At 36.8% G+C, this 27,147-nt stretch overlaps 1 protein-coding gene across 1 annotated transcript in view; it reads right to left on the reverse strand.

Annotated features, from left to right (window-relative positions):
• Window positions 1–20,253, reverse strand: part of LOC124156898 (extracellular tyrosine-protein kinase PKDCC-like) — a 43,364-nt gene extending 23,111 nt beyond the window's left edge. The window contains exon 1 of the mRNA XM_046531386.1: window positions 19,540–20,253. Coding sequence (XP_046387342.1) covers window positions 19,540–20,133 — 594 coding nt within the window. The 5' untranslated portion in view covers window positions 20,134–20,253. The remainder of the gene's footprint in view (window positions 1–19,539) is intronic.
• Window positions 20,254–27,147: the final 6,894 nt, after the last annotated feature.

The raw sequence follows: 27,147 nt of genomic DNA on the forward strand, positions 1-27,147 counted from the left end.
ATTTTTAGATAGATTGAAAGGGAATAGGTCTTACAGTGAATTAAAGAAGGCAGTACTGGAAGGAAAGGGAGGCTCCCAGATAACTTCTTCAATGGAAACCTACCTTAATCGGTAGAATTCTATAATAATAAATAATTAAGACCGAAAACGCACCATTGTTAAACCAGAGAAACTTTGAGCTAAGCGCTCCGCGATTGGCCGCGAGTTTGCCCTGTTGCCGGATACTAGCGGCCAATCGGAGCGCTTGGTTTAAAGGCTCTATAGTTTAACAATGGTGCGTTTTCGACCTGAACATCAAAAGAAATTTTGGTTTCTTCTGGTGTCAGCCACCCATGGTTAAAATTTCGTGATACAAATTTTTCTCCACCCTGTAGAGATGCAATTTGACCGTTTAGTTGGACATGATACAGGTTCGGTCCGAATGTTTTAATCCCCACTCCCCTCTCTCACTCCTTTACATTTCCATCATTCGAGGAGCTTCGCTGGGAAAATCCGTTGCATTGGAGGTGTTCAAAGGGAACCCACGATTGATCCCTTGCCACAATGGAATCACTGCAAAGAGAGGCCCACATCATTCATCTCATGGTCTTTATTTCGTTCGGGCCTCTCCCTTTATTCCCTAAGCTTTCTTTTCATCCATTCTTCTCGTATTGTTGCGACCTTCTTTTAACACCATTATCCCGGCTTCTCCCGTGAAAGCCTGATGGCATCCTTTTCCCATTCTAACCTCAGCTTTGTCTCTCTTTATCCTTTCAATCTGTCCTCTGTATCTTTCCTTTCTTCCCATGTCCCCATGAGTGTGTCAACTTGTCTATGTTGTTATCTAAAAAGTACATGTAAACAAGAACGATATTCGGCTTCTATTCGTGTGATTGAGATTGAAAAATCATAATCCGATGTGAAGCGGCTCCAATAGGCTGAAAACGACGACAAACGCATGGCTACATATTATATACTTTTATTGGGAATTCTATGTCCACTTGATTACTGTTCAAGAAGAAGGAAAAGTATCAGGATTATTTAAATTTCTCCTCTCTTTTCATTGAATACTGAATTGAAACACTGAAATTGCGGTTTCAATATTAGTGTTTGCTTTTGGTTGCTAAGCGGTCACATTGAGCACTCGTATATACATTTAATCTGAGGCTTGTTTGAGAGCCAACTTTTTCAACGCTAAAACAATTTTCGAGTCTAGCATTCATCCGTGCCTGTTTTCCTCATTTTTAAAATGTGAAACATGAAAATGTTTTGGCGAGCAGTTTGTTCAATTTGGGAATCAATTGTACAATATGTTGTTCCCGTGATCAGATATTCATTGAAAGAAGACTCGTACGTGCTCATCTGTGAGTTAAATTCGGAAATCCCTCCCCAGGTACTGATCCTGGAGAAAGGAAAGGAAGCCTACTCAGTCAGGGTGCACGTATGTGAATTCATGACCTCTTTACGGTGTCCCATAAAAATATTAAGGTGTCATATTTATCAATTTACTTACTTGTCTTCGTATTTGTCTATTATTACGTAGTTAACTATTCTCCTGATATACCCATACGTTTTCTTTTCTCATTGCTGCATTTTCAAGATATAACTTAAAAATTTATTTTAGTCGAACAAGAATGATATCAGAATAAAATATACGCAGCAGAAATGCTCTTAGTACGAGAATTAAACTGAAAATATAGGCAATTAATAAAAGTGAGGATTTGATGAGGGATAAGTTTACGAAGAAATCTCCGCGAAATATCTCCTATGAAGTGTAGTTAAGTTTAGTAGCGGAAATGGTATACCTGGGTGTTAGCGAGGCATGATGGAAATTGCTTTGAGACATTCGTGATTTAGAATTGAAGGAAAATTGATAAGGTGATATAGCGACGATATAGGGAAAAACGAAGGTGTAATGAAATTTGTGTGAGAGCTAGGATACTCCTAGAGAGGACGAGGAAGAGGAAAAGTGGGTACGTAGGGTAAGTCCTTAGCGGTCATAGGATGCCTAAAAATTTAATCGCGGCGAGGACGTTCGGAAAGCGGGGAGAGGGAGGAAGAGAAAATATCATATTATTTTTGGAGTAGGAATTCTAAAGTAATGGGACACAATCATCCTTGTGCATGTTAATTCGCATCAATATTCAGCGTATTGGTATCATACTCCTTTTGAATGGTATAGAATTCAAGATTTATCACTCTCGCATGTAAAATGGTGTCTATGGGTTGAGATTTTGCATATGATTGCATATGCATTATATGAGAATGGCATATGATTGCAAATTATTCATAATAGGAATTTCTCGGGCTGTTATCTGGTAAGGATTCTAGCTTTAAGCTAAAACAATTACCCGAACTTCGTTTGGGAGCCGCAAGAGACTCGGTTGAGATTGATTGCTTGGTTGCTTGAGAAGTGAAGGACAATGTCTTTCAAAGTGACTTAGAGAACATCACTTTAGGACCAATTTAAATATACAGGTCCAGCAAAAACGATGAAATGTGAATTAATGACTCACTTGCAAAGATAAAGATCCTTTACACAAATTTGTATAATAATGGCAGCGAATAACAAAAGAATTCGTTTAATTTTGGATTAGAATTTACTAATATAAAAGATAATTTCGTTAAAATGTTCCTAATGGATCTTGCAACGTTATGCTATTATCTTGTTATGTTATTGCGAGGAACTACTTATTTACAATTTCAATTTATTTTTCCAAAAATGTGTTTTTATGCTTTCGAATCTGCTTTGGTGCTTTCACGCGTCATCCTTCTGCCTTTTCTACTTTTTCTCCATATCTTATGTAATAACTTGGTTCTTGAAATGCGTATTTACCTTGCCATTTCAAATTTTCTATGGAGCAGTAGGTGAGTGACATCAACGGGAAAGTCTCTTCAGTGATTGCCATATACTTTTCATGTAATCTATTTATGTTTCGCGTATTCTATATGACATAGCCTACACTAAAATGGTATCATAAAAATATCCTCAAAAAATACGTGCTATTTGACGTTGGACTGGGTTTCTGCATTAGCGGCTCCAATGTAATACTGCATTAGGATTGGAGAAAATTAATGAGAAAATTAATTACTAAAAATTAGGTTGGAATAAGGTGAACATCTATTTCTGACGAGAGAAATAAGCTGATAAGAAATCGAGAAGAAAAAGGCTTGAAGGATTATGCTTCCTGGTTATTTTAAAAATTTCCAAAAACTATTTATATTCAGAGATTAAATGGAACTTGATGAGCTGTTTACTGTGGATGGGATTGTGAAATTTATTATAATTAAAGAGGAATAAAAAGATTAAGTCATGAAAAAGAGGGGTAGGAAGAGGTGAAGAAGAAGAGATTTGAAGAGTCTCCTCAATTGGGCTGGATAAAAGAGAGGAAATGATAATTTTTATTGTTATGATGAGGTTTACACTACATTTCCATTAGACGGGAAAGAAGAGGTCGTGGACGGGTAAGAATAGGTGCCGATGAGGTTGAGAAGGCATCGGTGAAAAAGCACATATTCAGTTTTAGGCATTAGGCTCTGCGTAGCGGTTGGATATTTAGAGAGTGTAATCAAGAGAGAGTGGGTGAATGGTCGTATCAATGCTACTAAGGGTTCTTTGAAAAAAGTAGTATAACCCAACAAAAAACATTGCAGCACAGACTGAGTGAGTGCTTAATCACAAAGGCTAAATGATTTTTTTTTGAAATGATACCGATAGGGAGATAACAAAGTGGACAATTTTTTCAATGAGTTTTAACGAGGTTTTTTTTTAAAGGATAATTCAGGATGGTTAATTTTTATTCCAGGTAAATATCGCACATTTTTATGCTATCTCCGTATTCATTTAAGCAGAGTTAAGACGTTTCGGGAATTACTCATCACGGTGTAAGAGCAGTTTTATGCCTGTGTAAGGCTCTCTAGCTTGAGTGCAACTCTCCTGATAGAAAAATGGTCTTACTAGGTGATTTCTTATGCTAATGACCTCTGCCTCGATGGGATATACCCATGAGAAGTAAGTATGCTGTTTCACTAATGGCTTCCTTTTCTGCTTCATACTCTCTTCGAACCCTCACTTTTATGTTAGAGCCAGTTAGCCTCACACATTAACTTCCTCCAGAGCAGCGTAATTTTGGTGTATGAGTGAAGGTAATTCTCAGACAATCTTAAGTTTCCGCTTCCCGAATTGAAGGACGCAATACCAGAAGAAGAGGAGAAGACAGGGTTTTTCGTACGTTCGTCAACATACCATCTCTTTGTCGACTTTTCATGACATAATTTGTATAAATAGTCGTACCATGGATGGGGATGGAATATCCATTGCGAAAATATTATAACTAAATTACTTATGAAATTGCTATTGATCGTGAAACATCTTTCTCAAGTTATTTTTATTAACAAACCCTATACCCTATGACTATGAGGTTATTATTTATTATTTCGGCGGGCATAGTTTCGAATATTTTAGTAATTAGTGAAGCACCTTAATTGTAATACTCTGCTGTTTTTCATCGATGGATTAAAATGCGATGTAATCACTCAAAATGTCCGCTGATTTTTATGTTAAGGTACCTAGAAGTGGCTGTCTTCATCAGGCTATAGAATAAAATGCCTAAATTTTGCCGTCTCTATGGTCATTTCGGGTTAATATCCTTGAGGTAAACAAATTAATGTTGTTGTCTCTCATTCTTCCATTGAGAAGTGGTTAGGAACATTACGTATACTTAGAATCATAGCGAAAATGAATTTTCTTTGTCACATTCCTTCATATATTTTTAACGCCCCTGCTTTTTACTTTGTAACCTTAATGACCTCTTTGCGGCCCCTTCCATCACAGTCAGCGATTCGCAATTATTTCATCACAGTATATAAATATATAATTAATTTGGAGCTCTTTCAATATTTTTAATTAATTCGTAGCCAAATAAATTTCATTGTAAAACTTCTTGCATTTGTTATACCAAATAACGCAAATTTGTTATGGGATTATATCAATCTTAGAAGTTACATCAGAAGCGATTTTGCACAGCCGATAAATTTGAAAATATAAGGTTGGCCTCTCCTAAAAAATTAACTAACTGTATCTCTTCCCTTTATTTCCTTTTGAAGGTGCTTGCAGGTGAATTGGCGAGATACAGAGACGTCTGCAGGCAGGTAAAGCGGTTGAATAGGGAAGAGAACATTGAAATGTGTTATACCTTGGCGCAGCGGTGGCCTGCTGCGCAAACATCTCTGCGAATCTCACCAATAAAGCCATCGAGCATTACTCAGCGTCTTGTATCCATTTCCAAAACACGATTCCAGGGAATTTCAATTTCGGCTTATCGAGCGACCTGCCCCTGTCTTTGTCACTACTTCTCCAACCGTTTGCTTTCTCTCGGGAACGCTTATCTCCGCTTTCAACTCCATTTTGGGATTCTCCCGCAATCCAACCTCGTTTTCAGAAACACGCATTGCTTTTTATCTCCCCAAGTTTCCTTCTCCCCCCTTCTGTCCTTTGCATTCCCCGCGACACTTCATACCGCGGTTCTGTTCGTCGACACAACCTATGGAAACAACAGTCGCTTCTTTTTCTTCATCTTCCCTCAACCATTCACGTGCTCTGCTATCTGTTTTCTCTCTCAGCGATATATCACTTATAACATAAAGATAAATATCTTTACTTGCTTTTTAGGTACAACTCCTTCACATACCCTAGCGAAGATTCTAAACTGTAGTAAAATAATTCTTCGCTTGATCTTCGTTGTATCACCTTGTTTCTTGCCGCGTATGCAATGTGACGTTTTCGTAGGTTTACCTATATGATAAGGATATGGAATTAAATGGCATTGATAAAAAATAAAAAAATAATTAATAAAAACTGCTAAGTTAGCAAGGTAAAAGAAATATGTTCGCGCTCTACAAATTTTTCCTTATGTCTGTATGGAGAACCGAGTATTGATGATGAAATGCTTCCCCATATCATTTAGCTCCTTTTTAGTGTAAAAAACTGAACTGTCTGAAAAATATATTTGAGCATCAATATGATGAAAATATATGACATATAGCTATAGAATGGTTCAGGTGCGTGAATTGCATTGGAGTGTATTTTATCAGTCCTACATGCAAATTTTATAATGTCTAATTTTGCCCTTCGTGTCTCCCCTTGGTAATTTATCCTTCGTCGCACACCATTGCATAAATTTCACTTATTTTCTACTCTTCATTTTTTTCAATCAACTTCCTAGGCCAAGTCTACGTCTACATACTTCTCCCTCGATGCCTCTATTGGCCTGTGGTGGGATGGTAGGGCACCAGCCAATTACATGTATCACATGTAGTTACTAAAATTTAAGATGTGAGTTAGGGGGGTGAATTGAATGTGACCTGGCATATACTAAAATCATTCATTGTTTGATGAGCAAAAGATTCCTATGTCTATCCGCTTAGCAAAATATCTCTCTTATTTTATGGTTTCTTTCGGTTATGGAATATTGTGCGGCACTAGCTTAATGTTCTCCCTGTCACACAGAAAGATATCTGTTCTTAATTTCTGAGTCAAAGTCAGCTTAGGGCGTAACTCCTCGGAGGATCTCTAGCGACTCCTAACCTGTAAAAGGCGAGAAACACTTTCCATTTTCATCTGTCTTTCATTATCAACTATTTTAATTTTGAATTTGCTATAACGCGGCTACCTAGCTCTCTTATATTTTTGTGGCCCTTTTTTGAGCCCGCTCCTGCAAAAATTATCATCTATCTCTCTGCGTTTACACACTATCTGCTTAAATCCCATTTCCTTTCCTTCATATTGTTCCTCTTTGCATATTGCTGAACCTTTTCTTCTTTCCTCCCCCATGCGTGAGTGGAATATTTTTTTAAAAATTCTGTTTCCCTCTTATATTTTTGCATACTCTGCTCTCAGAATCTCATATTATATTCAATTCTTCACGGCCTCAGGGTTTCATTTTTTCTTCTTTACGCTTCTTTAGCTCTCTCGCTCGTCTTTTCCTAAACCGGGCGGAAAATGAAGGAAACAACGCGAGCAATCTCCATGTTTACATCTTTAGCGCTGCTAATTCGCTGCGGCTAAAATCTCTCATCTTGGAATAATAACATACACCAAGCTTGTTGGCCAAGTTTCTCATCTCGTTCGTTTTTTCCTAAAAGTGAACCCGAATTCCTCATCCTTCAAACAGACTCAGTGTCTAATTTTGGTTCCTCTTGGAAAGCCAACGCGATATTTTGCATTGATTTGACTTGTCTTTCCTCCTGAAGTTTTCACTAGTGAAAGAATATGCGAGAAATCCTATTTTCCTGAAAGTCCTGGTAGTTAAACACGTTATTCATTGTGTAAATAGCCACACTGATTGTTTAAATGATTATTATAGGTCTTGTTTGTGTTCTTTAGTGCCAAGGACAATCGATTTTTCTTGATTCGTGATATTCCGTTTGCTTTACTGTCATATGTACTAAAGCATTCCTTAAAAACAACATTTCAGTGATATAAATTCGTGATATAATATTATTCAAATTTCATGAGAAATAAATAGATCATGATTTTCATATTTTGAATATGTGTAAATTTTAGTGAAAGAGTGCACTGCATACTCGATATAAAATTCATGGCAGAGATTACTAAAAAATGCTAGTGCCTAAACGTGTGCTAGTCCTTTTAATCCATACATGTCGTACTGAGTTAATTTACGGTACTGGTACGATTTATAGTAATATTGAAATCAAAAACTAATTACCTATACATACATGTTTTGTGTATATGCTGACCCATATTTTTGAGTTTCTTGAGAGGTAGGCGTTCCCGAGAATTTATACTACTTGGCCGAAAAAGATCAACCATCTCTCGTTTCCCAATCCTTTGTCTCATGCACGATGTTAGTATCCTTTTACAATACCTCCTCATTACCCTCAAAATTAGAGGCGTACTGCAGTTCATTGAGGAAGTATAAATTTAAGATACTAACCGCAACGTTTGACACTTCATGAGGCACAAAAAATTAAACCGTGTGGAATAAATTATATGATTCATGTTAGAAGTACAATGGTACAGCTTAAATCAAGAATTAAAGTTAGAAATATCCTACATTTCATTAAAGTAGTTTTTCCTACAGTTTAATTGCTTCTCCTTAAATTGCTATGCTGTAATAAAGAGGAAATTAATGGAGTAACGGATTTTTTCATGTTGAATTCACTGCTTTGATTTTGTCATGTATCACTCTGAATTTATCGGGTCGCATTGAGTTTAGCTACACCCCACTTACGTTTAATAAATAATATATATATATATATATATATATATATATATATATATATATATATATATATATATATATATATATATATACATATATACATATATATATATATATATATATATATATATATATATAATTTTATGTCCACAAAAATCTTTCTTCATGATTAATTAAATTATCATAACCACTCTGCAGTGTTTTTTGCCTGTCTATATCTACGGTTTGTGTATAGTGGCTTCGCCTCAGGTCTTTTTCCTTTTAATTTTTACGACAAAGTAGTTTTTATGAAATTTTTAATTTGTTTTATTTCTCCCCATCTCTTACATTCCACTCCTTTACTAAGTTAGGGACTGGGCATAGTCGCCCTTTCCCGGCCTTTTTCACGCTTCAGTTCCCTCGTTTTACGCCTCCTTACCCGCCGTGAGAAATTAGCCGACAGATAATAATTGGCCTTGGATAATTTTGCGGAAACACGTAGCCCCCTTGGAGAGCCTTATTCACAAAACGAGCAATACAAGCTCTATTCTTAATTTTTCAATTTACATTTTTGGAACCGCAGCTGATGAGTTTTGCAAATACTATTCTTGGTACACTATCAGAAATCGGCGATTAAATTCGTGGAAAATAATAATATGGAAAAATTTCCAGCTCATTTTATTGATTACCGAGGGCTTTACATGATGGCTAAATTTACTTTGAAATATCTTCAATGCATTTGGAGGTGGAAAGTTTACCTGAATAATCCTGTGGATGTTGATCCTAAGGAATATGTTTTATTTTATGTAACAAATCCTTCAAAAGGAAATTATTTCATGAAAATTTAAAAAAAAATCAGTTAGCTTGTAATGACTAATAATGTGATGAACCTTCTTTTTTATTATATAATTTAAAGTGATTTTACAATTTATTCTTCATAAATTCATGAAAATTATCTATTGATCTCGCGTAACATGAATCTCAAGACGGAAGGAAGAAAATAGACAGCGCTTTTACGCTGTTATATATGTCCGAAGTATAAATTGGATCAAATTCAAAGTTAATAGCCGATCTTCTGATTTCTTTTAATCAAGTTTCTTTGTAGCTTAAAATACTATTAGTGAATTGTTAACTTTTGATTTATTTATTAGAGAAGTCTGTATAAAGGTATAAAGATGTAAAAACCTTGCCAAAAACAGTTGGAAAGGGGATCGATTCTTTAAAAATTTCTTTTTCTTTCGACTGAAAAAGTATTTATTCCATCGCCATTGGTGCTGTATAATGCTTTCTCAGATTGTTACGGGTGTTTTCCGTAACCATGGCTCTACCAAATTTGTATCGGATATTATTTGACTTTCACTAGTGAGGTAAGCGCATAGCGTGCGAGAAAGAGCAGGATAATAAAAAAAATTAAAATAGAGGGCATGGTTTGCACAAGGAAGTGCTTCCGTCAAACATAACGCCATGTGATAAATCCAGGAGTGATAGCCTCTTTCCATGAATAAAAACCGGTCAAATATTTGACTTGCCTGTTTGCTGTTTCTCCTACTATCTTTTCCAGTAATATTCCAAAGGACTGCCCATTGCTTGCCAAAATTCCTTCTTCATGTTCTACCGTGAAAAAAATAAATATCCTCTTCGCAAACTTTGTACGTCAACAAGAGGCTCGAAGATAGGCTCATACCAGGTCTCATCCTTCCCTCGTGGTGACTCGCATTACTTATTTTTTATCTTACAGTCTATGCTTACATAATGATACCGGGGTAAAAGAAATGTGTATGCTATGAAGCGGCCAGGGACGCCGACCTACAAAAAATATTGGGGGGGGGGGGCAAACCGGGATCTTTCCCCGGGAAATTTTATAAGTAGTGAGTTTTAAGTTTTTTAATTATTTAAGAATAGTCATATGATCAACATTAGAACCCTGATAACTCGAATCTCGATATCTGGACACTACGGGGAAAATCAACCAGCCTGGCACATTTTTCCTCACACCTTATACGAATTTTTGAGGGGGCTCGGGTCCCCTCAGGCCCCATGGAGTCGGCGCCACTGGAAGTGGCCAAAATGGTGATGAATTGGTTGGGGGATAATGGTTACATGCATGAAGTGGGTAGCGAAAATATCATAAAACGTACATTGTCCTTGAAGTCTATCATATTTTCTGTACATCACATGTAAGCTAACTTAAAGCTATGAACTCCATGGATTGGAAAAATACATATAATCTTGATAAGCCAGCGATGAAAACTGTAACCACCAGTAATGAAATGCATTTGATTTTTTAACTGCTAAGTCAGGTTTTCATTGCACTTTGAAACTACTATTCAGCCTGTGTATGAGTGTAATAGTACGTAAGGTATTTAAATTCATAACAAGCGAAATATATTGGAATTCAAAACGCATTATCTAGGAGAAGCGAGTTAATATCTCCAGCAACTTTACAAACATAATTTATGAGGAGGTATAAAAATATTAATTTTTGAAGGGGAAACGAAATTTAACAGTAACTTTGGCTTTTTACTTCACTATACATTCTAGTGTTAAGCCTAAAATGGTTAATGGTTTTATCCATAGTGTTCCAAAATTTTCATACGCATATCAACAGAATAATGATCTGAATCGAATTTGCAATTTTTTCTCCCAATTTACCAAGCTATGCGTTTTTTTCCCAAATTGTGCATAATTTATGGTTGAGTTTCTAATCTGATGAAGATTTCCGATATTTAGTGAATTATAAAAAGTTCGGATGTACGTGGAATATGTAGCTTAGCCCTTTTTGGGAAATCCTTCCCAAAGCTAAGTTTAAACTCCATTGCTCTCAAATTTCAGCCAAATTTGTGAAAAAATCGTAGACAACATGTTCCTATTTACTAGAAATAGAGCATCATTCTATCCGCATCTAGTGTAGATATTTGACAAAAGCCTATCTTTACGGAATTTTATTGGGAAACTTTACGGAAAATACAGTCAATTGCTTAAAGTCTGAATCACACGATCATTTGTTTCGATCACGCGAGCGATATCTTTCCGCGACTGGAAAAGTGCTCGCTCGAGTGATCATTTTTTTGAATGACACGGTCCCTACCGCCGCCGCTTTTCGCATCATTTCCGATATCACAGCTCGTTGTCATCGGACCTGCATCACGAAAATATATAGCGTGTTAATGTTTACCTATGTCGCAAAAACTTCTCTACTCAAACGGCTTTAATCAAAGTTTCTGATGACATCAGATCTTCTATTGAAAAAAAATTGTTGACCATACTGGTACTGTTCGACTTTAGCAAAGCCTTTGATTGTGTAAACCATAAGTTGCTCCTACAAAAATTGAGAAATCTAAATTTTTCCTGTTCGTCATTAAATTGGTTTAATTCATACCTAACCGGACGACGCCAATCAGTAAAAGACTCCAATGGTAATTTGTCTGAATGGGCATCTATCTCACATGGAGTACCTCAAGGATCAGTTCTTGGGCCATTACTGTTTTCGTTGTACGTGGGAGACCTTTCTGCATGTATCAAAAAATGCAAATACATGATGTACGCTGACGATCTCCAAATATATATACACTGTCGCCCGCACGATTTCTCCGAAACTGTTAAATTAGTAAACGACGAAGTAACTGCTATTGTGTCATGGGCTCAACACAACTGCTTAAAAATAAATAGTAATAAAACCAAATCAATGATAATCGGCCACTCTAGGATAATTTCTAGGCTAAATATTGCCGATATGCCAACGATTGAAGTTCAAGGAATTTCAATACCTTACACAAAAGCGGCTAAAAATTAAGGGGTCATATTTAGCAATACCCTTTCATGGAAAGATCACATTTTATACGTGTCAAATAAAGTTAATGCTGCTCTTCATCAACTAAAACTCCATAAAAACTACTTCCTATCCAGGTAAGAAAGCAGCTTGTCACTACACTAATTTTTCCACACTTCGACTACTGTTGCCTGGTGTTTCACGACCTCACAGCCGAACTTGATATTAAGCTTCGACGCCTCATGAATTCCTCAGTAAGATTCATATACAACTTGAGAAAAGATGAACATATAACCCCTATCTTATAAAACTCTCCTGGATGGACATTAAAACAAGAAGAAAGTTTAAATTGGCCTGCTTCATGTTTTCCCTCTTTAAAAATAACGAACCGCAATATATCATAGATTTCTATCCCAAGAGAACAACTTTACCAAATGTCATTACCAGAGCCGATCCGAATTATCTCCATATATCACATTGTAGGTCCACGACGTTTCAAAAATCATTTACAGTTTCCGCCTCTAAATTATGGAATAGCCTCCCCATAACACTTAAGGAATCTTCATCCCTACAAGTGTTCCGCAATAGACTATACTTGATGTTAGGCAGCTCATCCTGACTGGCTGCTTGCACGTTGCATAGACGTGTTTTGTGTGTTCTCTACTGATGTTTTTGTATACTTTTCCTACGCTTTATTTTGATTGATTTGAAAGTTGCTGTAAATGTTCATTTCTGTCGATTGTTTCAATTTATTTTTCCTTCCATTGTATTAGACTGACCTTAAAATTTTGTTATGTGTTAATTTTTGTTAATTTGTTCAAGTTGTTTTCTGCTGCACTTGTTTGACTTGAATCTTTTGTGCATGTTGGTTTCTGTTGATTGGTACAATTTATTTACTTCTGTTGTGTTTAAATTGTCTTGAAGTTTTTGTATAATCCCATTTTTTGTTAACTGGTAATATTTTATTTGGTTAAATTTATTGCTGAGCTAAAATCTGGCTACATATAAATGTTCTAACGGATGTAAATCCGAGAATAATAAATTATATTATTATTATTATGTCGTTCCCACGATTAACAAACGTTGCGCTGCAATCGCTCCATACGGGCATTCGTTCTGATTGGCTAATATGGTGTTTCAGTGACGCTTTCATAGACGAAAAAAGCGACCAGAAGAGTGATGAAAAAAGCGATGGGAATCTCCATCATTGGAGTGATCGTGGAAAACAATTGAGGGCGACGATCATTCGCAAGTGATCGCTGGACTGTTCACTGGAAAATGAAAAACAAAATGTTTGTGTTATTCAGGCATAAGAGTGAATCTCACGATCATTCTTCTCCAACCCTTTCTAGGGACAGCTACAGCAATCACTCCAATGATAGCGGAAAATATCACCTTTTTACGCAATCGTTTTCCGCGATAGTTCGAGTTATGAAAATGCCCTCCCTTTTTTCATCACTCAGCATTTGGCTTGTGTTAGGTGGGAAGCTATTTTCCCGCTGTTTTTAATAGATGACTCTAGCAGTGATTTCTGATCGATGATGACGTACTGGACACGTCATGAACCAAGCTTAGACAATTGGCAAACAACCCGCTCTACGACAATGGTGAGTTTGTTCTGGCATCATATCCAAATTGTTGCGTGACTAAGTCTGAATTTATGCCAAGTAACCGTCATTTGCGGGAAGTGTTTATTTTCTTCTTTTAATCGAAGAAATCGGTGACTCAAGCGCATATAGCGCTTCAAAATGTTTACGAAGATGCTGCTGAAAGTGAAACAAGTTTTTCGAGTAATTCGTTTCGTCGCTTCAAAGGCGGTCATTTCAATTTTGACGACCGTCCGTGTGAATGAAGACCAAAAATCTTCGAAGACGCTTAATCGGAGGCATTACTCGATGAAGATCAACGTCAAACTTAAGAAGATCTTGCTTGGCATTAGGAGTTGCCCGCCAAGCTGTTTAATGCTGTCGGAAGGAACTTGAGTTCCTTAGGATTCGATATAGTGATTTTACAGCATGAGAACGCTCGGCCTCATGCTGCCCAACCCATTAAAACCTACCTCAAAACACTCAAATGGGAAGTCCTTACCTACTTATTCCCCAGATTTGTTTTGCGCAGTCTGTTCATTACTTTTTTCGTTCGACGGCACGTAGCCCGGCTTATCTGGAGTTGCGCTGATTTGAAGAAATAAAAAAATGGCTTGATTCGTGGATAGCCTCAAAAGAGGCATAATTTTACTCTTACGGTATTCGAGCTCTGCCACAATGATGGGCAAAAGTTGTAGCTAGCGGTGGATAATACATTGAATGGTTCATTTTTCACAATTAAGTTATATTTTCATTTAAAAAAACAGCGAGAAATTAGTTGCGCACCTAATAATTTAATGGCAATTGTAAAAACGGAATGTGACGGAATTAGCGATGGGATTCGGGATGGTGGTAATTACCGTGTGATTCAGAAAATGACGTGTTGAGCGACCACTCTTTTGGTCTCTGAAAGCCTGAAAGAAGGAAAGAGGGACGGAAAAAATATTCTTATCTCTCAGGATTTAGAATCACCCTACTCATCTTCTTGCATTACTCGTGTTTTTATCATTTTTTCCCAACTGCAACTTGGATTTTTCCTTGCTGGGAAAGAGACTCGCGGGCGTGACAATGTTATCTCCGTGACGTTCCTCTCTGCCTATGTGAAGTCAGGATCCGAATCTCCAATGAAAATTGGCTTCTGTTCGGGTGATCGGAGTAAGGAAGTGGTGAAGGGTGGAACGAAATTCGAAGACTGAGTATGAATTCGATGTCGTCGCCCAAAGGAGCTTATGGTGGCAATAACGAGTTTTCCGCTGCCATGAGTCGTATCTCGCGACACTAGTTCGCGCGTGGAAACTTCTTTTTCCTCGCCGAAGGAATGGATGCTGACATCTTCTTTCCTTTCCTCCTCCTTCTTGAAGGGCGATCTCAGCTTTTTCATCCTATTTTAGGACCCGTAGAATATCCGTGGATACGTTCACGTCATCGGTGAGAGGTGAAGCCTCAGATGCCACTGAAGATTGATAAATGTATTCCACAGAAAGATACACCCCACCTATGGAAACGTTCTCAAAAATGAAAAAATGGATTTTCAACGCGCAATAACTCTATAAATGTCATTCAACAAAATGTTTGTTTAAACTTTTATAAGATATTTTTGGTTTCTATCATGCATAGAGGAGCTAAAGATAGGAATTTTTGATTCTGAACAATATTTAGGTTTTAACCCGCCCTCTATATGCCATATGGTTGGGAAAAATAGCTTTTGCAAAAAAGTATTAGATGTTAGCGGGCTCTAAAATAATAACCTCATAGTTGCAGTTGGAACTTTCCTCAACCTATGCAGAGACAAATTATTACTTCAGATGGCCTCAGACTATGTTATCATAAGTACTCGTTTAAGGTAAGTTTATCGTGGAAATATTCTCATGTAAAACCGGGTTAACATTGTAATGATGTTAACTTCCTTGCAAATGAGGTATCTAAGTTTGGAAAAACGACAAGGCGTTCAACATGTAGAATATTGATGTAGTCTTTGGGAAAACGATGTTTGCTTTATTAACTAAGTAGTGCTTCATCAGGTTATGTCCAGATATCGGCGTTGGATCTTATCTACCCTTAATAAGGGAACGCTGAAAATGAAGGATATTATTTGCTATTACTTTTTAAGTTTCCTCGAACAATGAAGCTGGAGTATAATTAATGACTAAATTAGGAAATAATATGAAATATCTTAATTGCTGTGCAATGATTTTCTGTGTATAATTTGTATCAATCGGACGTATTGTGACTAATCTATGTAGTATTAGTTTGGAAGTAGATATGTTGCCTTGTGTGGCATCATATCAACGAAAGATGAGCATTCTCTTGTAGTCCACAGGAGAACAGTACATAAAATTAGGCAAAAAGTCTAGATTTGACATTCAAAGAGGTCGCCTTCTAAAGCCGAAGAATTACAGGCAAATCTGGGTCATACAGAAACATAGGAATTTAATGACCCAGATATTGCCAATAATCTTAATAACCATCATTTTCTTTCTTAAATTTTTACGTTCTTTCTGAAGTTAGAAAAAATTTCATTACTTGTATTGTTCATGATTGTATTCTTCATATTACTAGCATCGTTTCGCAAAAACAGTATTTAAACAAGAGTTCTAATACTACTTGGATTTACAATTGAAACATTTTTAACAGTTTGATTGAAACATAAGATAAATATATATTTTTAAAATTTACATTTTAATTATTGCAGCAAGAGTAAATGAAACCGTATTTCACGCTCATCTAGAAAAAGCTTCTGGAATATGGATATACTACTTAGATTTGCCTTCTTTCCTTGAAAATGTTCATGTAGAAGTGAATAAAATGGCATAGGAAAATTTGTTTATGACGACTCATATTGTCAATTTTCTCGCGGGAAAACTCAGCAGTAGGTTATACGTATGAATTTAAGCATAATTTATGTTAATGCTTTAGGAATTTAATGCTCATCTTTCTCAGATCTATGCATGATATTTCAAGCGAGTATGACAAAGGACATTTTTAAAACAATGTATTTTTAACCTGTATATAATGTATTAATATTATGCATTATTTTAATATGCTCGGTGGTAAAAAATTATTTTTTTGCCCTCGCATACTTGCCAAGTAAAATTTAGATTTTGAAAGATATAAAACTTGCCCAAGTTTCAATAGATGAAGAGAACTTCAATTCGAAAACATGCGACCCGTTTCACCCCCGAAACGTTTTCCGCTGGTCACTAATTCCCACCCCTTCCAACGCTCTGAGATCGTGAAGAAAGTATGCTAAGGTACAGTTTGGCGCCGAAAGGGAATCCTGTGTAGTAAGGTTGCACCGCGAAGTGATTTATATTCGTTTCCACCTGGATGCTCGGAGATAAATCGTGTCTTGGCCCAAAATTTTCTTTTGCCCCATTTAACCTCTTCACGACTTGCTTCATTCTTTTCTTATTTAGTTTGATATAAGATTCAGTTCCCTTTTGTTAAAAAACGATCTAAATAAATAATTTGTTTTTAAAATTTAAATGGAACTTTAAAATACTTATTTTGCGTTATTGTACAAAAATTTATTTTAGTGCAAAAATTTCTGGTAATAAGACCACTTCCTATTACACTAGTAGGTCTAGTTATTCATGGTTTACTGACGAGAGTATTCCGGCTAGTATTAATATTTCACCTGTAATACAGGACGTAGTCCTGTTACCAGAAATTTCTGCTATCAAGACCACAGTAGCCTACATTCTTCATTGAGTACTGACGAGAATATTCCGGCTAGTATAAATATTATACTCTACATGTTTTGAAAAACACAACTTTCTCCAAATTTAAACGGATCGTTGCTTTGACGTCAAGTAAACTGGAAATTACAAAAATACATTTATATATAGTGCAATAAATACTGCATTTATTTGATCGATAATGTGTTCACCGCTTGATGACACGTTTTACATCACTATTCGATCTCAACGTTTTCTTATAAAACTTATATCATATTATTAAATATTAGTATAGGTAAAAATCTAAAATATTTATTCTTTCCAGGAAATGAATCCCAATCTTGATGACGGAAAAATAGTCGATTTTTTAACTATATGGAAACTAATCTAAAAAAATTATCTATGGCCATTGCATCCATTTTGCATTAAAAATGGAAAAATAGGTATTATATCATGATAGACTCAAAATTTTGCTTTCTACCTATACTTCCGAATTTCTACCTTCAAATATTTCACTCTCTCTCTGTTTTCAGTTTTATCTCAAGAATAATGTGTCTGTAGTAACGTATTGCATGGTTACGACCGTGAGGACCTCAACTCCATCTCTTGCGGATACAAAATCCGCTCTATTAGCGTGAATCTGTTGTTATATGGTTCTAGTATTTACTATCAACTTTCTTTGAAATCAGAAATGAAAGTGAAATCTTTCTTTGAAATCTCTACAATGAAAGTGTTAGTTTTCTCAAGAAATTATTAACATCCTTACGTGTAGGCAACTTTTATTGCATTTAGATTCGGCAACACGCAATGCTTTTATGTTAGAAGGGTTGTATCATCTCCAACATTGTCTTGTGGGTTGTGTGAACTGCAACTGAGCGGGCAAATTCTATATGAACTTCTGTTTGCATTTTAGACTCTTTTTAAGATTCAATAAAACCCATAAGTAATCTTTGTGCTATCAATTTCGGCCGCTTAAATTCCTTACATCAAGGCTGCATTGCCAAATTCGCCAAAATTTAAAGGGGCACATTGATTCATTGAGGAAGGGATCTTTGATTTAGCCTATTTTTCTCCATGAAACCGAATAGCTAATTAGCTAATTAAAATTAATGTGTAGGTAACCACAGTCGCAGCGAGTAGGGTTTTGGGGGATAAAATTCCCCCCCCCCCAAAGCTCAGAGAAATTTTTAAGTCAAATCCATTTTACTTAATTGAATTTATATTTTACTTAATATAATTTTAATAATTCTTACACTATTAGCTAATAGTGCAAGAGTTAATAAAAATATCCCTCAGAAACCCGTAAAACTCACCATTTTAACCATTTATCTTAAAATGTTGCTCGGAGAGGGTACCCATCACCTCTCGCTTACCCTGGCGGGTATTCCGTACCCCAAGACCCCCCAGTATTAGTTTGGCCTAAAACCCCCCTAGTCTTATTTCCTAGCTGCACCCCTATCGGGAATAAAACGGAAACCAGCACATAAAGATGAGTTCTGCCAATAAAATGTCAAGGAGAGCAATGATTTTACCTAGTATTACATGGAAAATGCCATTTTTATGTATGAATTCCAAGGCAAACTTAATTTTTTCCATGACAAACTTAACCTTAATTAACATTATTTTATTTTCTGTGAGTTTTATGGAATTTGCAATTATGAGACTACATAATATTCAATGTTGCATTAATTACTCCTATTGCAGGGATAAAAATGGCCTGATTCATGGAGCCAAATATTATAACTTTTTATGGCATAAATCAGAAAAAAATAATATTTGTGGCATGTGCATACACTACATATTTATCATCTTACTTTAATAACTGCAATTAAAAATTACGCTCAAAGTAAATGCAATTATGACTCGTTTGCATACAATATTCCTTTTCATTAATCGTAATAAATAGTCTTGCAGAATGCATGCAGAAAAATGTTTTAATTTAATCGAAAGAAAAACTCGTGCACAGTTTATCCATCTAGAACACTCCTCCTTGATTTGATATAAAGCATGCTGTTTTCGAATATAATAGAACATGTAAAATAAACGTAATAATCAAAATTATGATAATAAAATGACGATAACCTTTGCCTATATAATTATTAATGTTTTAGGGATGTTATTCCTCCCAATTAATTATTTTGTCCTGAGCTACAAAGTTTTACTTGTCCTCATTCATTGGTTGCTACTCAGTAAAATACATTTTGCCTTTTTCTGGAATACCTCTAATTTGGTAGGAAACTTACGAAAGGAAGAAAGGCACAAATAATCCGGAGAATGTTGTAATTGTGTAATAACATAATTCTTACCTGAACAATGTTCTCGTGCCTGAGCTGCCGTAGAAGTACCATCTCCCTCAGAATCTTTACCGAGATCCTCCTGTAGCAGCCAGACAGCGATCCTCCCGCGCTCTGACATTCCCTGAAGTCCAACCCATTCAAGTTCACAGTCTTGATAGCTACGTCCCGACCCCACATTTTGGCCCGGTACACGGCCTTCGTCCAACCGCTGGCCAAGAACTCGAGGTCCGAAGCGGAGTGCACCGCCGAGCACTCTAGTGCCTTGGCGCCGACGAATCTCCCTCCTCCTCGCGGCCTCTTGTGCATACTTCCCCCGCTATCGTTGCTTACACCGGCACCGATGTAGTCCGAGAGGTAAGCGGAGACATTACCGGCCGCGTCGCTTCCGACTCCCGGTGACGCAGCGGGTGACACGTCGGTGAAAATTCCGCTAAAGGCTGATACTAAGTGGTCACTGCTGGTTTTACAGACCCTTCCATATGCGACCTCCTCTCTTGTCGGGTCGAACCCGGGCCAGAAGAGGAAGGTGACGGCCATTCCGAAGAGGCAGCCATAGGATACAACACAGAGACACATCACTGCCGAGTGCGGGCAAACTGCCATTGCAAGTGTGCGCTTGACATCACCGATCTTAGCAAGCTTCTTTAAAGGGGTGTAGTCGGAAAAATAGGTATCTGTGAAAGAAGAATTAGAAGTAGAGACGACGTCCGCTTTTACTGAGGAGTCAAGTTCGACTGTGCCGGCCGCGGAAGCAGTCGTAGCGTCTGTGGGAAGTCTCTCAAGCGAGTGGACTGACGCCTGCGCCCTGAACATCATGGCTTTAAAGGAGATGGATCCCCTTTCATGAGTGCTGGAATTTCAATCACTTCGGGAAACGCCTTGAAATGGAGTGAGAAGCTTTATAAATTACGTTAAGGGTGTACAAACGAGTTTGCAGGATATACCATTTTTCGAGAAGAATTGCTGATGAATTCAAGATGAAAATTTAAAACTAAAATTTTCATCTTGAAAATTTGCGAATATTTACTGTAAAACCATATACACATTTTCCCAACTTGAAAATTTGAAAATTTTTCGTCGGATTATTTTCTGATGAGAAATTCTCATTCGGGAGGTACAGGAAAAGATTAAAAACTATAAATAAAGTAAAAATTGCTGAGGTTTAAAAAAATTACTCACCACGGAAAATGACGAAACACTTCCATTTGAGCAAATTTGATGCGTCCTCATAGTGAATAGGGCAAGAAGGAGTGATCTTTTACCTAGGAAGGGAATCTTTGCAAATATATGTAGAGAACAAGAAAATATCTTGAATCTATCAGCACATAAAAAATTTCATTATTTATTATATCCCAAATATACAATTTTACTTTATTTGCCCTCAGGTACACACATATTAACATATTAATCTTAAAAATTCATTCCTCACTCCTGTCTTTCTTGTATATGTATATCTTTGTGACAGAACAACTTATATTTTGAAAGATATGGATAATGATATGGGATTTAAGTTAAGACAAATGTTTACTTCAGTCAAATTTACTTTTATCCTATTTGAATCATTAAAGTTCAATGGAAACAGAATACATCCATTGAATATCTGAAAATATGAGATTATTATATTATTAATTGGTACATTATTTGCATTATTCGTTTAAAAAATAAAAAATAATGCTTTGCAACTAAAACATGAGATTGAGATACCCTGATTTAGCCCATTTACAAGATATTCGAGCTTTTTCACTGTTAAAATTGAGACAACTATAGATACTACTATTTTGTAGCTTAGAAATTCTTTAATACTAGACGATACTCTTCTCACAATCCTTAAAATCTATGATGAAAGCAACCATATTATAATTGTAGATAGAGCTTAGTTTGTCAGTACCACTAAGTTCCTGCAGTTAAAAAAATCATAGGCGTAAAAATAGGTATTTAGAGGAATTTAAAGAAATTATTTTGAGCCGTGGTCAACCATTCGTTGGTTAAACCATTGGCCTCATTTATCAGAAGACAGGAGAGGGAGAGTAAATAAAGCGGAAACAGAGGTTATTTGAAATTGTTTAGGACCGCTGAGGTTATTTTTTTTATTTTCCCCTTTCAATGAAGTTACGTCGCAGGTTGAATGAATGTTTAGAGGTACATTGTACTGACCGCAGAAAAAATAAATTCACACTGTTTCTCTCCTGCATGCATACCGGATGAACTTCAATCATGGCGCTGCGGTACGTGGAAATATTCCTGCAAACTACTCTCATAGGAGACCATATTTGGAGTCCTTTTTTCATTTGATTCTTTTTCCAATTTCACCCAACTGTCTTTTTCCATTCGAATGCTTTTGCGGTGAATTTGGACGGAACGTTTACAAAACCATCGTGACATGTAACTAACACGGCGGGTGAACCTCAAACATTTTTCTGGTTTCCAAGTTTCGTACCATATTCTCTGAAATTGTGGATTCGTTCGATAATTATTGAAGAATAATGATGTGGTTTTTCCCTCTCTTTTTTGCTATTTTTTTTTGGCTCATATCATGGGGAGAATGATATCAATACATCAAATGAAAAATTGCAATCTATTTCAGTAGTAGAGAAGGATTTAACCCTCGATTTTTTGCAACGGACAGCTATCAATGGTTAGAGAAAAAGAATATAATACATATATTTTAAACGAGATGGCTCCATTAAAAATTCGGAAAATAAATTTTGAGGCGCGAGCTTTACCCTCATTCTGTGTCACAGAAATCAGACATGAAAGTTCAGTAATTTGAAAATGTTTCAAATGAGTTTATGCGATGAACAGTACGTTAGCTACGCATCCATAGGACGTAACATGAAAATCCCGAAAGAAGGTTAGTTTCTTCAGAGATATCGCTAGCCTTACTCAGTACATTAGTGGATGGTATGCAATCATTACAACTTCGTCCATCATTTAGGCCATAAATATCAATCCCCGTGACATTATAAATGCAGAGTATACCTTGTAGATATTATTCCCCTCTTTCAAAAGCTATGAAAAAGTTTCATTTTAAGAGATAAATTTTAGTATATCCTATGTTTACAGAATTTTTTTTCAGTACCTACTTTACCGCAACTATAATTAATTTAGATTGAGTGCATATCTATGAATTTCATTTTTCTCCTTCATTCAGTATTTCCGAATGATTCCAAAAAAATAAAAATGTCACTGGGTCAATTTAAACTGGGTCAAACTAGGTTTATCTCTCTATTGTTACAATGTGAGGCATATTATAAAAGAAAAATATCAGGAACAATAATGCAAAATTAGTTGAAGTAGATGCTTTGGGTGATCAGTTGATTAGCCGCAAATTCTCTAACGTAACTAACTGTGAAGCATCAATACCGTGATGGGTGTTGATCTTGACCAAGAAGTAAAAATAAGTATGCGTTATGATCAGTTGTATAAACGTCTTACTCGAGGTCCCCCATGAGGCATTTTATTGACCAAATGCTCAGTTGGATGCATGGAAATTCAGTAAATATATGCTTTGAAAGCACACGGCGGCTAAAAGGTGGGTAGGTTTATGTGATTTACAATTCTTGTCTATCGATTCTGGGAAGAAGTTCTGGAATCATGGGGGTTTTCTTTGCTTATGATTAAGTGTGAACTATTCCGGGAAATTCAAGGAAAGAGGGATGCTGTTTTTGGGGACGAACGATTCGCAGATTGCTTGAATAAAGAGGAGGGAGGGTCCTATGTTTATGCAATCGTGTCGATTGGGTTAACGTGAAACATGAGAATAATGGGAGTGCTGGTGGTGCGGTAAAATTTTCGGAGCAAATTTTGGGTTGATGGTAATGAAAGGGGAGGTCTCACGGAAGTGGAACCTGGGGCTTAAGTATTGGACCGCAGACGTGAGTATCGAATTCCTAAGGTACATTAAAGAAGAGTGTCTCCTAGCGTATAATGACGTGCATACCTTCCGCATTGTAAATCAGGAGTCTGAAACTATGATTTGGAATATGGAGATGTCTGTTTTCCGCTATAGGCTTTCATTATTTTCGTCCATCTCTGTCACATACATTTTGATATTTTTTCTTTCCGAAATAATATTGTACGAAGTTGGTGAGAAATGTAGTAGGTTTCTTTTAGAGTCCATCTAGGAGAGGGATAGGAGGGAAAACTGGTTAAAACTGGATTGGGCTGGAAATATTTTATTACATATACTCCGTATGGCATCAAAGCTTAGGGGTACGGGATCCATCAGTATGGAGATACATGTAAACCAGGGATGGCAAGTGAAACGAAACGAAAATGTTTCGTTTTGACTCTGAGGGAAACGAAAATACGAGACCTAATTTTAGTTTCGTTCCTGTACGAAATTAAAATCACCAAGGAGTTTAGTTTCAACCGAGGATGAAACTTTACTCCCGGTAACGAAACTAAATTAATCAAAACTCCTCTGCTCATTGTTAAGTTTCGATCCCAGAAATTGGGTGGAGGAGGATGAGGGGAATAGTTTTGAACCATTACGTTTGACATACGTGTAGAGAAGTTAAAATATTAAGCTTAAAAATCGAATGGCCAATTTGCGTAAACCATTCTCCTGTTAGTCTTAAAATTATGAGTGCCCCATGTATCTAATGGCGGTAGGCCGAACCTCCACTTCATTCAACCATACTTTGCACTTGGTATGTGGGTCGAAACTAAACTGTTTGAAGGTTAAGCACGTGGTCCCTCCGGTGCGAAACATTAACTGTGTTTCGTTTCGTCCAAGAGTTTCATTTTAGTTCGGACCCGGAGTAGTTTTGACGCCGATTTCGTTTCGACCCTGAGTTTAGCTCCCCGGATTTAAATCCATTTCATTTCGTTTCTGCATTACCCTCCCGGGAACGAAACTATTGAAATTTTACTGGTTTTGACTATCATTTAGTTTCGATATCCATCCCTGAAAGAGGTATGGTATGGTATATATGGAGGAGGCGATCGACAGCCGAGGTCATTTGCGCCATGAGGGAAGGGTATGGAAGGAAGGGTGTCGGCATTAGCCTGCTCTTAACGTAAGGCGCCAAGGGGAACACGGCTTAACGTCCCATCCGACGGACGGAGTGTTGCGCTTGCAATGTCCTCCACACAACATTCAAGCAGGGATCGGGCAATCTTTGAAAATTCTCTGCCACTGCCGGGATTTGAACCCGAGCCCGCCGGGTGGGAAGCCAACACTCTAGCCACCACACCAACTCGATCCCCTCCCTAAAAGAAAACGCATAGCAGACTTTAGACTCGGCAATTTAAAATTACGCTCAAAGAAAATGCAATTATGACTCGTTCGCAATTGATATTCCTTCTTATTAATCGTAAAATATAGCTTTTCTTTGAGTCTTGAAGAATCCATGCAGAAAAACAATTAATTTAATGTAAAGAAAAAGTATGGTAGGTATATTTTTCTATCTGGAACACTCCTCCTTTAATTGACACAAATCTTGTTGTTGTTGGAATACAGTAGAAAAATTGGAACAAGTAAAATAAACGGTAGAATAAAAATTATAATAATAAAATAAAATAGCCATAATAGACAATAGCCGCTGCCTTTGTAGATACTTTTTTTTACAGCTGCTATTCTTCCCTATTATATATTTTTCACATAGATACAAAGTTCTACTTAGTCTCATTCATTGGCTACTACTGAGTAAAATAGCATAACAGGGATTGAATTATACCAACAGCGAATATGCCGCAGTACTTCTCAGAAATTTGGTAGTGTTTTGACCACAAACAGTTACAAGAACATATGTTGCCAATACGATATAATTACCGTAGACGCTACTTGAGAGTGCTCGAAAATTATGTATGCAGCACAGAAGTCAACGCAGTGGAAGTCCCAGTTGGTCTCCTCTAAATGGTGAAGTGCTTCAGAAATATCTTCGAATCCAGCACAGGCCTGGCAGGCCTTACGGATGATTTAGATCTTAATAGGTGATTTAGATTCTTTATTAATTATAGGTAACACCCCTTTTCGTGGCCGAAAAAAATTTGTAATTTTTCATTTGCTTCCAAACTTGAGAAATTCAGTCTGTTCTCTTAGAAATGATTCCGTTAGTGGATTCCAAAATAAACCGTACCTTCTGAGTCTCTGGGGTTCTTGCATCGGGCAGCATTTTACCAGCATTGGGCGAAACGTAACAACGTAAATAACGTAAAAATGTCTTTCAAAATTGACTCTTCCTTGCAATCGATTTTCAACCGAACTGAAAAACTCGAATTTTCAACAAAGTTCTAAATTTGAACCTAAAGATCGATTAATTGAAGAACTTGACGGTTCTTTTCTCTGAACAGAGTTTGTAAAAAACATATTTATTGTACAAAAAACACTCAAAATAACATATTAGATGCAGGGAAAAATCTCAAAAATCTGCTCTGAATACATGATTAAACTATTAGAAGTAAAAAAGTTACTAATGCACCCGCATTAGAGTTTTGGGATCACCGCTTAGAACCAATCGGATTCACTAATATTTTTAGAAAGATCATATAATCGCAATAATTTCCAATTTTAAGAAAAGTCTTTCACATGGGACGGATTACGTTATCATTGGCCAATAGTGACGCTACTGACATCAAACGAAATGGTTAAGATATCGACGTCGAAAAATCGAGTTTGGAGAAAAACTCGAAGACTTAGTCGACTTCCTCGATCTTTGAAGTTAAAACCTCGACTTTAGATTTTAATCCAATTCGATTTTTATATCATTACAGCTGGCACGCGAGCATTTCTGTCTCTAATTTTGGACAGGGATCGGCTACGTTGTAACGTATACTGCTAAATAAATGTTCTTTATTCAACAAATGAAGGTTTATATGGGATTATCCTTTCTCTTCTCTAAATCCTCTGCTTCCCTCCCGCTTACGTTCCTTGATAATCACTCCGGACTACCACTGCGGAAATCCTCGATCAACTTGTCTTATCCATTCTGTGTCTCTGCACATCACGTGGAACGATATCCATCCCCATCAAGCGCCGTAACTTCCCACAGTCGCTCACTCGTTGACGGAAGAATAGGAGTGGAATGCGGAACTTGGAGTACGGAAGCAATTCCGCAGTGAATCCATTAGTAGGGAGAGAGAGATTGAGGATGGGGAATGGGACATTGGCGCAGCCACGGGGGGTGGGGGGTTTCCGGGTTATAACCCTCCCTTAAACCGTTAAAGATTTTACTTCATCGAATTTGTATACTTTATTTTAATAAATACTCGCACAAAATTACTGTTTCTGAGTCATAAAAATCACGTTTTCAACATAAAGAATTTCAAAATTTTAGGGGGTGGACCCCGGAATCCCTTTTCACAAGGGGTGTTTTCCATACACCCCGGAAGGGCACCGAAATTTCCGGAAAACCTCTTAATTTTAAAATTCTATTTATGCGATTGGAATGAGGTGTTGTCCTCACTTGAAATCATTTGGTTCGCGTCCTTTCTGTCGATTCAAATCCGTCTAGATGACTATGCGGACAGGAAATAAGCTAAGTGATGGTAAAAGCCAAATGGTTGCATCTTGCACCATTCCATTCAGCCTACTTTCCAACCTCAGCCCTGCAATATGTATGAAATCGCACAACATCCCACTGCCCAATAGGTCGTTCTTACTTTCTTCATTAC

Source organism: Ischnura elegans, chromosome 4, assembly GCF_921293095.1.
Source record: "Ischnura elegans chromosome 4, ioIscEleg1.1, whole genome shotgun sequence".
Lineage (NCBI taxonomy): Eukaryota > Metazoa > Arthropoda > Insecta > Odonata > Coenagrionidae > Ischnura > Ischnura elegans.